General features: G+C 55.1%; 1 protein-coding gene across 2 annotated transcripts in view; it reads right to left on the bottom strand.

Annotated features, from left to right (window-relative positions):
* CRMP1 (collapsin response mediator protein 1) overlaps positions 1-10624 on the bottom strand; it is a gene marked incomplete at both ends in the record, with an annotated part of 76210 nt that extends 65586 nt beyond the window's left edge. The window contains one exon of one of the 2 annotated variants that reach the window (XM_079707415.1): positions 10244-10624. In XM_079707415.1, the coding sequence (XP_079563541.1) occupies positions 10244-10624 (381 nt within the window). Of the gene's footprint in view, positions 1-6023; positions 6063-10243 lie in introns of those variants that run through there. The other variant, XM_079707416.1, reaches the window with a different exon arrangement.
* Between the last annotated feature and the right edge of the window lie 1904 nt (positions 10625-12528).

Genomic DNA, 12528 nt, shown 5'->3' with positions numbered 1-12528 from the left:
CGTTCTGTGTTTCTAATTGCCCAGTGAGATGCCTCAATTTGGTGATCATTCCTAACTCTAATTCAGCCTAGGAAACGATGCAGGCCCTTTCTTTCAAACTCACCCCTTAAACTTCCTGACCACCTCAGTACCAGCTCCAAGAGGTGTTTATTAGCATCTCTAATGGGCCACGATGTTCACATTTAATCCTCATATCTGCTCCAGAAAGACTAATGTTGGGCTCTTCACCATCAGTTTAGGCCTTGATTATGCAACTTGCTTTGGCCAATGGTTATGAGCAGATATGAAATGTGCCATAGCTGAGCAGGACTTCTTAAAGGCATTTGTGCTTCAAGCCTCTGCTCCTTCAGCCTGTGTCTCAAGGTGAGGAGATACAAGGGGCAGACCCATTGTTCGCAAGAGCCAGGGGCAAAGCTACAGCCAATCCAGGTCCTCATGTAACAGGAGCAAGAAATAAATGTATGTTGCTGAAAACCATTGAGACTTTGGACTGTTTGCTATGGAACAAAGCTAACTAATACACCATCTTGCAGTAAGAATAATAACCGCTAACCCATAGAGCATATACTATGTGCAGGTACTATTCTAAATATCTCACATATATTAAGTCATTTAATTCTCAAGGAAAAAAAAAAAACCCTATGGAGTATTACTATTATTACCATTTTACAAATTAGAAAATTGCTGCATAGAGAAAATAAGTGATTTGCCAAAATTACACAGCAAGTAAATGGAGCAGCTAGGATTCAAATCCAAATAGTCTGGCTTCAGAATCCACATTCTTCCATGTTGCCTTCATTATACCATCCTCCCAGTTCAAGAACTTCCAGAGGCTTCCTATTACCCACAGAATAAAGTCAGAATATCCTATAACTAGGAGCTGAATTATCTAATCTAACTCTGTAAAGAAAAGGAACCTGAGGCCTAGAGAACTGACTTGTCCAAGATCAAATACCCCATATGCATTTAAGCCAGACTTAGAACCCATGGGCTATTTCCATCACTTTGGGTGCATTCTGCCTGACTTCCAAAGCCTTGTAGAATTCCCCAATCCCCCAGCCACTCAAATTTATTTCAAGATCCTCACCCTTGGATTTAGCTATGTAAAACTCTTCATTCTCTTGTGACAACATTCATTCACCAGCCCAGGTCTTGACCCTGCTGTTCCACGTGCCTTGCATGCTCTTCCTTTGTCTCCACCGATCAAATCCCTCAACACCTAGCTCATGCCATCCCCTAAGCCCCAAGAGGGCACCTCTTATTGCTTCTGCCAATGCTGAGCCCTCCCTTCCCTGAACTTCTCTAACACCTGTGCTCTATTCCACACTTACCCTTTGGTCATTTTTAAGTCGTTCCACGTATGTGCAATTTTTCACTTAGATGGAAAGGTCAGGATCATGAAATACGTATTTTTTAACTGCTCATGACACCTTGCACAGTTCAAGGAACAAAACGGTTAAGATATGCAGTTAACAGTCGTTGATTACCTGCCATTTTGAATTTTCATCTCCTCAAAGAGAGCCTGAGTTCGGGGAAGGGAACTATCGTCTATCTGTTAGCCACTTACTATGTGCCTGGTACATTCACATATGTCATTATCCTGTGTTTCCAGGTATTCAGTCTTGGCCAAGTTCATTACAAGACACAGGCAATGAGGGCTAAGTTGGTATCGTTATGTTATGGAAGATGTCACAACTCAGTATCACTTGTATGCTCACAAACACTTTTTAAGAATGTAATTTAAAATAATTCTTCCCCAAAGAAAATGGCCCACTTCTTCCTGTCTGATCATGAACTTGACCTAACTGAGAATGTCTGCTTCTCTGCCCTGGATGACAGAAGCTCTGAATCAGGACCATATGTCCAGAAGCACACCCCCAGTGGTCCAAATCACTGGCAGGTTTGGTCTCTGCTTTTCCTTGAGCCTCAGTCTTGCTATTCTACTTCCCTCTGATTTCACTATGTGCAGGATAAATCACTCTAGGCATCTCAAGTCCTTTGCATAAAAAGGCAATGAGATAAACTAAATACTTATAAGGTAGGCTGAATGCTATCCTCATGAAGAAGCAAGTTTTTTGCATATTTGTCCATTAGAATAACTAATTCAGTCTGATGTAATTTTTATTTAATAATCTCTTTCTTCTCTGCTCATCTCTACTGTTTTACTGTTTGATCTAACACACACAGACACACACACACACACACACACACCCCTACACAAACACACAGATTTCAATCAGACAGTGACTATCTTACCAGGCAGACCAGCCCCTCTACCCTCCCTGCTTGAACGGGACCTCTTCATTCCTCCACAAGCCATTGAAGAAGCTTCCAAGTCTCTATAATCCTCAGTTTACTCTTTGGGAAACAGGCTGCCTTCCTCACAGGACTGTTCTGAAAACCCAATGAAAGATCGCGGAAATCCTTTTGAATGCTGTAATGGTCTGCAAACTCATGATGTCTTATCTGTAGTAACAATACTTCATAACCATGGTGGTGGACACTCCTGCCTCCCCCTTCAGTGGCTCTGTTGGGACAGCTGCTTCTGCAGGGCCACGAGCCCTGTGCCTTTGTTTGCTCAGAGCCACGCCCAGGATGCCCCTACTCACTTAACCACCGCAGTGGGCACCGAAAAACCATTTTAACTAAATTAATCCCGGCTAGGCCATTAATTTTTGAAAAAAAAGCCACACAAGAAAGAGAGCTTTATTAATGTTCTAAACAATCCTTGGGGGCTGAAGCCAAGTGTTTTGGCTTTTTCCCTCTTCTCTAGCAGGCTACTCTAGCATCTCAGAAAAAGGCTGAGGCAGAGAAAAGAGGAAGACATCATAGTCAACATGAGTAGAGCATTTTTGTGATTCAGCCGTGCCCCTGCCTTTGTCCACACTGGGCCCTGTCTGGAGTGTCCCTTTTCCTCCTCTGCTCACATTCTCTCTCTCCTATCTCTAATTTCACTGCTGAATCTGAGACCTTACCCCCTTTGTTCAGATGAGCAAGCTGAGGCTCACAGGAGCACAGTGACCCAACATCAAGCAGGTGGGGACCTGGAGATGCAGCTGACAGCTGTATCTTGGTCCTTCTTTAAGCCCCCCTGGGTCCCTCCACAGGCCACACATACCGTGGCTGCCAAAAACATCTTAACCGTCTCCAGGATTTGCTCTAACTGCACAGGGAAGCCACACTTGGTCACAGAGGTCGGGCTCCTGCAATGCTGACTTTCCTTCAGTTTCTCCAACGGGCCACACTCTTTTGCCACAGAACCCCTCCCTCCTCACCCACCAGGACTAGGCTGGGTGTCCCTGCTGTGGTCTCCTCAGCCTCCTGTACGTCCCCTTATAACATCCCCCCACCAACATTTTGTTGCTATTTCAGGCTGAAATGTCAGTCTTTGCTAAACCCTGTGAAGGCAAAGGGCATGCCCATCTCATGCCCACTTTCCTTAGTAACCAGACAGTGGCAGGCACAGACCAGTGCTTATTATTAACTTACCAAATGAGTTCTATTGATTGAACAGGTTAAGCAAAGCCACAATGCCTATCCATTCATTTAATGGCATTCTGGTTCCTGTCAGAGCACGTACATTATCAGCAAAAGGTCCTCAGGAAGCTGTGGGTCCTACAAAGGAGCTCCATCCAAGTCCATCCTCTCTGGCTTCTCCTTTAAACCACACATTTTTCTAGCTGGAGTGGACTATGTGGGCCAAATTAAACACAAATGTTTCATCAAGGACAGCTTTCCCAGGAAATAAGGGGCATTTTCAGCATCTCTCTTCCCCATGCTATTGAAGCTGTGGGGTCCACTCCATATGATTCTCTTTTTTTTTTTTTTTTTTTTTTTTTTTGGCTGTATGCGGGCCTCTCACTGTTGTGGCCTCACTCATTGCGGAGCACAGGTTCCGGGACGCACAGGCTCAGCGGCCATGGCTCACGGGCCCAGCCGCTCCGCGCCACGTGGGATCTTCCCGGACCGGGGCACGAACCCGTGTCCCCTGCATCGGCAGGCGGACTCTCAAACACTGCGCCACCAGGGAAGCCCCCATGTGATTCTCTTTTACACACGAGTTGACTACCTGCTTTGCACAAAGGACTAAAGCAGCGGGATCAGCCAGCAGTTCTAAAGCCCTTACTGTGTGTCTACAAAAGACTAAGTACTTCGCCAGTGTCCTCTCAGATGCTCAAGGGTCCTGTGAAATGGCCAGTGCTAAGCCCACTTTGGATATAAGAGCACGGAGGCTCAGAAAGGAGGCAGAGCAGGGAGGCACACCCAGATCTGTCTGCTGCAAAAGCCTGGGCAGCTTATCTCCACTCCAGAGGGCCACAGCCTGCAGGCAGGGTGACCGCTGCGGCTGTGCAGGCAGAACTACACAACTCCGGAGGCACTGTTCCCATACACCTGCCTCAAAGACCATCTGGCTAAACATGCTTCTTGGAAACCGGGATCCTGAATGGGGCACAGACCTGCTATGGGCAATAGCCACAAAGGTACCCCAGGTTCCTGACTCATCAGTCACTGCATCCCCTCTACCTCCATCTCCTGCCTCAGTTCCCCTGGGGTCAGGGTTGGAGAGTAGGAAAGCCCGGACTGGCTCATGGATACCAGTTCATTCCTCCCACACTGCCTAGCCCAGGGCAACCACATCCCTTCCATTGATTCTTAGCTGACTACAGTGTTAAGGGATTGGTCACTTATACCGCTGTGTCTCACAGGGCAAGAATTAGGGATGGGCAAGAGGTGGTCCCCACCCTCAGGGGGCACATCTCTGGATGGTAACTCAGCAAAGGTCTGCTGACAAGACCTGAAGCTGGGCAGAAGAGGAGTTTTCTGAGACTCAATCCAGAGTTGGACAGAATGCAGGGCTGTTCTGGGAAGGCAAGGGGTCCCAATTCTTTCCCAACCTTCCTCTCAATTGCGCCCCCAACCAGTGCTCCAGCCTCTGAGAACTTTACGTGGACAATGCCTCCATCGAAAGATTTATTGAGAAGGTTCAAAAAAACAAGATCCACAATACACTGGGCAGGCAAGCGGGAAATGTCAGCTTCTTCACCCCTACCCAAGGCTGCCCTCTCCAAGGTGTTCTGGGACCATCCCTGAGCCTGGATTCTGGATAAAGGAGGATGCTAGGTCTCCTGCCCTCAAACCTCAAGCATTGCCCTGGAGGATTCCATAATGCCTTCCAGCACCTGGCTGCTCAGATATCAGCCACCCAACGCCCATGGGTTTCACCAGCACCTGTGGTCTACATCCCTCAGGAATGATTTGGTTCAACTCTGGTGCCAGGCAGGGAATGGGGTGGAGGCCAGGTCTCTGGACCCGCTGTGTCCTCAGCTCCCCACCCTGAGACAAAGCATAAAGACCAGGGATCCTTTGTTTCCGGCCACACCCAGGGACACCGAGGGCTGCTCAGCCACCGCCACCATTCCCAACCCCCAGTGTTAACCCTTGCCGGGACACAGCCGCCAGGGCCGCCCCATCAGGTTATTTTTAGCTGCAGTGAGGAATGGGAGGGGCTCCTCCATCATGGCGCTGCCTCTAGGTCCAGACTTCCACTTCATCGGTTTGGGCGGGGAGTGGGGGGGCGGGGGGGAGGGGCGGTGGTCGATCATTTTCCTTACTCTGGCGGGGAAGAAACGCTGCCGCGAGATGCAACAGCTAGACTGTGCAAAGGCCGCCCGCTGGAGGCTCAGCTCCAGGGCCGGAGGGAGGGGGTTCGGACACCGCGCCCCTCCCTCTTTTGTTCAGCTCCGCATCCTCCGGGTCCATGCCATCCGCTGCAAGCCCGCGGGGAGAGGGACCCGAGGCTCCCGCCCCGCCCCGCCCCGCCACGCCGGCCTGCCCTCCCCCCCCATTGTCCCCAGCGGCTGGGGGGAGGAGGCTGCAAGGCCGAGACCGGCCCCGCCCCACCCGCCGCGACGCAGGAAGCCCCTCGGGGGCCGCCCGTTAGGTCCCCCAGCGGATCCCGACCCCGGGGGCGACCACCACCACCTCGCCAAGAGCGGCGGGGCCAGGGCGGGGGCCCAGCTTACCGTGATATGCGGAATGCTCTTCTTGCCCTGGTAAGACATGGCCCCCCTCTGGCGCCCTCCGCCCGGCCGGTGGACCTGTGGGGCTGGCTTTCGCCCGGTCTGGCTCTCTCTCGGTCCCGCTCCCCGCGGGCGCGGTGACAAAGGCCCGGGCTCAGTGAAGAGAGGGACGGAGGCTCGGCGCCCGCGGCTGCCCACGCGCCCGGCTGCCCCGGCTGCTCGGCCCGCCCGCCGCCGCTGCCGCTCCGGCTGCCAGCACCGCCCGGCTCCGCGAGGAGGGCGGGAGGAGGAGGGAGAGGCGAGGGCGGGAGGAGGGGGCTGCAGACAGACAGCTCCTCCCGGCGGCGCGGAGCCGAGCCCGATTCGCCCCTCTCTGCTCGAACCAGGAAGCGCTTCCCCTCAGATCCCCCCCCCACTCCGCCCCCCGCCCCCTCCCCAACCGCCCAGCCCCTCCGACCCCCACCCCGCGCACACGCCCTCTGCTGGGCCCCGGCCTCGCTCTCGGATTGGGTAGGTCTGGTTTTCAGGGCTCCTTTAAAAGCCAGAGATGAACTTCGGGTGCGCAGGCAGAGGCCGTGGCAGCGCCACAGGTGTGCAGCAGTGCATCTGCAGGCCTCCCCGAACATCTGCGTGGGGGAGGGAGTGTGGGCCGGGCGCCCAGAACCCGGCCCGGCTGCTGGTGCCCTCGAGGCCCTCCAGGATCCAGCCCAGGCCTCTCGTTCCACAGCCTGCGTTAGTCCCTCCGCTGCGCCACTCCCTGAATAGACCGAGCACATCTCCAGCCCCAAGTCCAAGTCTTTATTCAAACTGTGTCCTCTCTCTGAATATCTTACCTCAGACAGAAGCCTATCTATTCTCCCAGACTCACCTCCTAGGGCTTCTCCATAAAACCTTTCTCTGCCACTCCTCCCACCCCCATCATTGAACCAGCCTCCCTCCCTCCCTGCAGCAGGGACCCCAGAGACAAAGCCCTAATTAGTGACTGACCTGCTCTACCGCCTGCAGCCCCTCTTTCATCACACGGCCCCCTGCCACTGGGGCCACCGGCTTATCCCCAGAGCCTTGTCTACCAGACAGTGATTGCTGATTGCAGAGCCAGACCATTGGCACTAAGGAGCCCAGAGCCACCAGGACAGGCTGGCGGTCAGGAGGGGGGAAAGGATGTCCTGGTTCCCAGTGGAGAGTGGACACCAGCCCCAGCACCTATAATCCAGGTGTTGCTTTGGGGAGAGGTGGGCAGGAGTCCTGGGTTAGCTTGATGAACTTCTTGACAGAAGAGGAAAGAGGGAAGAGGGAGAAAGGAGGGGAGCCCTAGCAAGCCCCCATAGGGCCAGACAGGTGCCTCCCAAATCCAGTCAGATTAAAATGCCAACCTTCTACTTTCTGCCTATAAAAGCCAAACCCACAGGCTCGGTAAAAAGACCCCACCTTCTTTACTTCCAGCTGCCACCAGAGGGAGGGGTGCCAGGCCTGGTAAAGCTCCCACCACTCAGGTTAGGGCCTGAAGCCTTTACCTCCACTGCCACCTGGAGGCCAGTCCTCCAGTCCAGGACAGAAGGCCAGAGATGCCTGGGCCTTAAAGTGGGGATAGGGTCGTGTGTTCACAAAATAGAAACGGCTTAGTATTCCAGGAACACTAGGCCATAAGTTTCCCATTTCACAGGTGCGAAATTGAGGCTTACAGAGGTAGAATGAAATCTTAGATACAAAGCATGTTAGCTGCAGCAGAGCAGTATCTGGAAGCCAGGTTCCTGCACAACTTGTCTAGAGCTCATTCTTGGCTCTGAGTTGGGTCCTAAATTCTTGTTGCTGACCGGAGATTGCAGGTCTCCCTCTCTCTGACTCTACATCCCCTTCCTCAGCGTTGCTAAGGGCTAGGTTCCAGGAACCAGGGCCCCTCCCAGGCTTCAGTCTGGGCAGGGGAAGCTCCAGGATTGGAGAGGAGACCTCCTGCGTATCGGGGGAGGGGCACGCGTCTGTTATTGGCCAAACAGACCACCGCTCCCAAGTGGACTTCCCGGGTACAAAGCGCCGCAGTTGCACAGCCTTGGGCCTCGGCAGACGCTGCGCCTGCGCCGCAGAAACCCCTCCTCCCTCCCCGGGAAAGAGCTTTACGGGTGTGGGGGAAGGGCCCCGGCACCCTCTGCAAAGCTCAGGAGCAGCGAGGCCCACCGGCCCCCGAACCCGAACCCCGTGGCTGCTCGGTCCGCAGAAAGTAAAACTCTCTCCCCCAGGGAGACCGCGAGCACCTAGGCTCCACAGTCCCGAACCTCGCGTGTTCCTGGAGCCCTTGGCGCGCCGGAGGCGCTGCCTTTTGTCCAGTACCCGAGAAGCCATGGAGAAAGGGGAGAAGGCTAGAGGGGGAGAAGAAAGAGGAGTGGGAGAGGTGAAGGGATCAGCGTCCCCAAGGGCCGAGGCGCGGCTGAGGAGCCGTCCCAGACAGAGCCCAGGGGCGGTGCTGGCTTTGGTGACATTGACTGCAGCTCCATCAGGGACGCTCTTCCACAGCTCCCGGCCGTGCACAAAGCTCTCCCGCCTCCCTGATACTCCACCACGCCTTGAGGGAGGCTGGGAGATACCACCCCCATTTCACAGATGAAGAAGCTGAGGCTCAAGAGGACGCAGAGCCTTGACTGGAAACTAGGATTCTCCGGTATTGGCCCCGGCTTCTTGGTCCGCGGCCCCGAAGCCTCCCGCTCGGGCTGTGAAGCCTGGATCCCAAGTGAGGTCGGACACTAGGGAAGGAGGTGGGCAGGGCAAGATATAGAAAGGATAGGGACAAGGAGACGGGACCCTCTCGATATCTCCATTCCTTGCCCCCCACACACACACACCCTCACTGTAGACCTTCATCTCGCGAGGCTCAGGATTCAGGACCACGGAGAGTTCCCGAGCTACGAAGACTGAAGACCCGGGGCGTGGGGGTGGGGGCAGGAGGAGACCCACTATTGGGTCGTAGCAGCCACAGGCCAGCCCAGCCCCCACCTCCCACTCCTCCAGGAAGCCCTCCCAGATTTCTGTCCAGATCAAGCTCTGCCTCCTCCAGGCTCACTGTATGCCTCTCAGAGCATTTAAGGGGAGAAGGGTTAATAAAAATGATGATAAGGATCAAACTCATAATAAACAACGAACACTTATTGTATGCTCACTACCTAGCGGCATTAACTGATTTAATTTTCACAATGAATTTGTCACCCACCCTGGCCTAGGGTGGGGCCGGAGTGCTAACAGGGAACCCAGCACCTCAGGGGCCTGGGGCCTGAGCAGTGCTCAGACCTGGAGTTCTGGGGTAAGGCTACAGCTCGTCGGCCCTCGGGTGCTCCAACTTCCGTTTTCCAAGCACCTCACCCATATATCCCAAAGCTGGGTCGTCTATCCATCTTCCCCCAATGCTCTGGCGACCCCAGCTGAAGAGAGATGAGCCATAGGGCCCATGGCCCGGCGTTCCCTCTCCCTGATGTTTCCCCACTTTCGTGGGGGGAAACCTCCAAGTCTAGGAAGCTACTGACCCCGGTTCAAACCCCCTCTCTGCCTCCAACTTGCTCTGTGAAGTGAGCACACAGGCGTTGTGCTGTGGGACTCGGGAGCATCCTCTGAAGATGTCGGTGATTGCGGCTAGCGGTTTCCAGTTCTGTCTGCCCCACGATCTAAATCTTTAACCAAATCCTTCCCCCGGAAAATACAGAGGGAGCACTCAGGAAAAGCTTAAGCTTTAAGCCGTGTGACCACAGGCATTTCACTGAACCTCTCCCAGCGCCTGGTACATAGTAGGTGCTCTATAATTCCTCATGAGTGAGTGAATAAATGAAGGGATGAATGCGGAACAGAGCTCCCTGCCTTTTCATAAAGCAGAAAATGAGGATCCTTGGATGAAATTAAGCCCAGAGGTCCCTCTGCGCTTTAAGGGACCATGTGGCGGTTTTAGCCAACTTACTTCCCTTCTCAGAACCTCGCTCTCCCTTTCTGCAGTGGAGGAGCGGGGGGGCTGGACCTCGAAAGACCCTTTGGAGTCTCACGGACTATGCTGGCCAACGCTGACCGAGTCGCACAACCTCTCCGAACCTCCTGAATGATGGGGTGGGGGAGGGGCGTTCCGTAGCTCTCCCAAGCCTGGCCGCAGTGGCCCCAGCACTCCTGCCTGGGCACTGCCCTCGGGCGGCCCCACGCCCAGCGACCCGAGGGTCCCGTCCCCTCCGTCCGGCCCACGCGCGCCCCGAGGGTACCTGGCCATTGTCCCGGCCGAGTGGCAGGTCGCGGGGCGCGGGGCAGCGGATGCGCAGCGCAGGCGGTCGCTCGTCGCGCTCGCCCGGCGAACTGACTGCCGAGCCCGAGGGATCGCTCACGTCGCTGGCCGTGTCCTCGCTGCCTCCGGGCCCCGGCAAGCCGACCGCGTCGAGCCGGCCAGCACTGCGCGGTGTGCGCGCGGAGCCTCGGCGGCCCACGCTGTACGCGTCGAAGTCGATGGTCTTATTCTCGTAGGCGCCCTCCACCGCGGCGAACATGCCGCCGTACTTCTGGCGCGGGGTCTGCGCCGCGCTGCCCGGCCGCGCCAGGTACACGGGCAGGTCGTCCTCCGTGTTCCACGCGCGCCGCCGATCCGCCATACCGGTCCAAGGCCGGCAGCCCGCCCGCCCGCGGCCCTGGCCACCGCTGTGCGCCGAGCTCAGCGCTCCGTGAGGGCCGAGTCTGCCCAGGCGAGACTGCGGCCCGAGGAGGGAGGGGCGGGGCGGGGCGGGGCGGGACGCGAGGCGGGGCGGGGCAGGGGCGGGGCCTCCGGGCGGCTGTCTGAGAGCGCAGCGGCAGGCTACAAAGGACCGGGAGGCGGGGACCGCAGCGAGGGCGGGGAGGGACCGTGACGAGCCCTCGCCGCAGCGCGGAGGGCGGGCAGCAGAACCGCAGTGCCCTCGCCGCCCACTCCGCTCCCCGCCCCCAGGCTGAGCGCGGGGCGCGAGGAGAGCGAGGGTTGCTAACAGCGAGCACGCACACACGCACGCTCCCGAGGCACACACAGGTTGGTACTAGCACACTAGACAATTATGCCATACAAACACGTGAGAATTGCACAAACATGCTGGCACACACAAGAGTCGATTACACTACACGCTCCCTAGACATACGTAGGCTCGTTCACGCACATCAGAGACAATTTTGCACACACATACATGCTTGTACATACTCCTAGTCAGACACACACACACACACACACACACACACACCAGAAATTCTCAGTCACCCAACCCAGCGCATAGACAGCAACACACTGAGATTGATTGCACAACCAGAGAGAGACTCTCACACGCTGGACACTGCATTCATTCACTCAGCACTATTATACTGAGTGCCCTGCTGGTGCCTAGCACGTTGTTGGCACTGAGGACAGTACTGTGAACAAAATAGACCGAGTTCTGCCCTCTGGGAGCTGACACTCTAAGGAGGAAAGAGACAAACAGACACATAGTGTACCAGGCAGTGCTGCACACCAGGAAGGATGAAACAGCAAGGAAAGAGGGATGTGCTGGGTCCACATTCACACTGACAGACAACAGAAGAACACGCTTGCATGTGAACCAATGACACACATGTACACGAGGCTCATGCCTGCAACATCCACACAACAAAGAGATTTTCACGCCAAAGGCAAACTCACAAGCTGACTCCACACGCATAAACCCTGACAGGACGCCCACACACAAATCCACACCAGAAATATGGGTAGTCGGGAGCTTAAATAGAAACGCTCCAGAAAAAGACACACAAAGAGATAGATCATCTCACACACATGCACACACTCCTGTCAGTCACCCAGACAAATATTCCCCATTCCAGGGTCACTTCCCATGACCCCTGATGCAGCGTACCCTTGCTGAGCTAGGAGCTTGCAGCCTGGGAGTCCAAGGCTTCCTCTGACTAGGGCCAGGGTGAAGGGCAAGGGGCCTGGGGGTCGCTCTGCTGGGGCTCCCCTCTACCCCTCTTCAAAGCCAGGTGCCATGTGCCTTCCCTAGATACCCTCGCTCATTTCTCCCTGATCATTATCAGGCAAAGAGTCCTAAGCGTCTCCAGGGACATGGTGGTCCCAGCTGCTCTTTCTGGATGGGTGGAATCACCAGCTGCCGACCCGCTCCTTGAGCAAGTTCAGACATGTGGCAACAGGCTGGGTGGGGACCCAGCTGGGAACTTCAGTGCCTTGTGCTGCACCCCACCTCTCACCCTGCCAGCTTCCAGTGCTGGGAACTGTCCCTTCAGTACCCGGCCTCACTGGTTCCAGGAGTCCCAGACTCTGGGGTGCAGTGCAAGTGTATTTTTAATGAAACCTTCTATCTGTCCTGTGAAATACTGTTCCCAGCACTTTCCAGGCAAGGAAATTTCCTGTTGAAGACCACATAGAAACTTCTTCTAAAGCTCCAAAACTATTTGTGGTGACCAAACTCATAGAAACATCAGAGAAACCAAGAATCTGAGTTAGATGAAACTTTTGAGGTCAATCCTCATACTTGGTTGCCTGAATCTG

This window comes from Hyperoodon ampullatus (genome assembly GCF_949752795.1).
Source record: "Hyperoodon ampullatus genome assembly, chromosome: 1".
Lineage (NCBI taxonomy): Eukaryota > Metazoa > Chordata > Mammalia > Artiodactyla > Ziphiidae > Hyperoodon > Hyperoodon ampullatus.
Note: the sequence above shows the minus strand (reverse complement) of the source record. Positions and strands in the feature narration are given on the sequence as shown.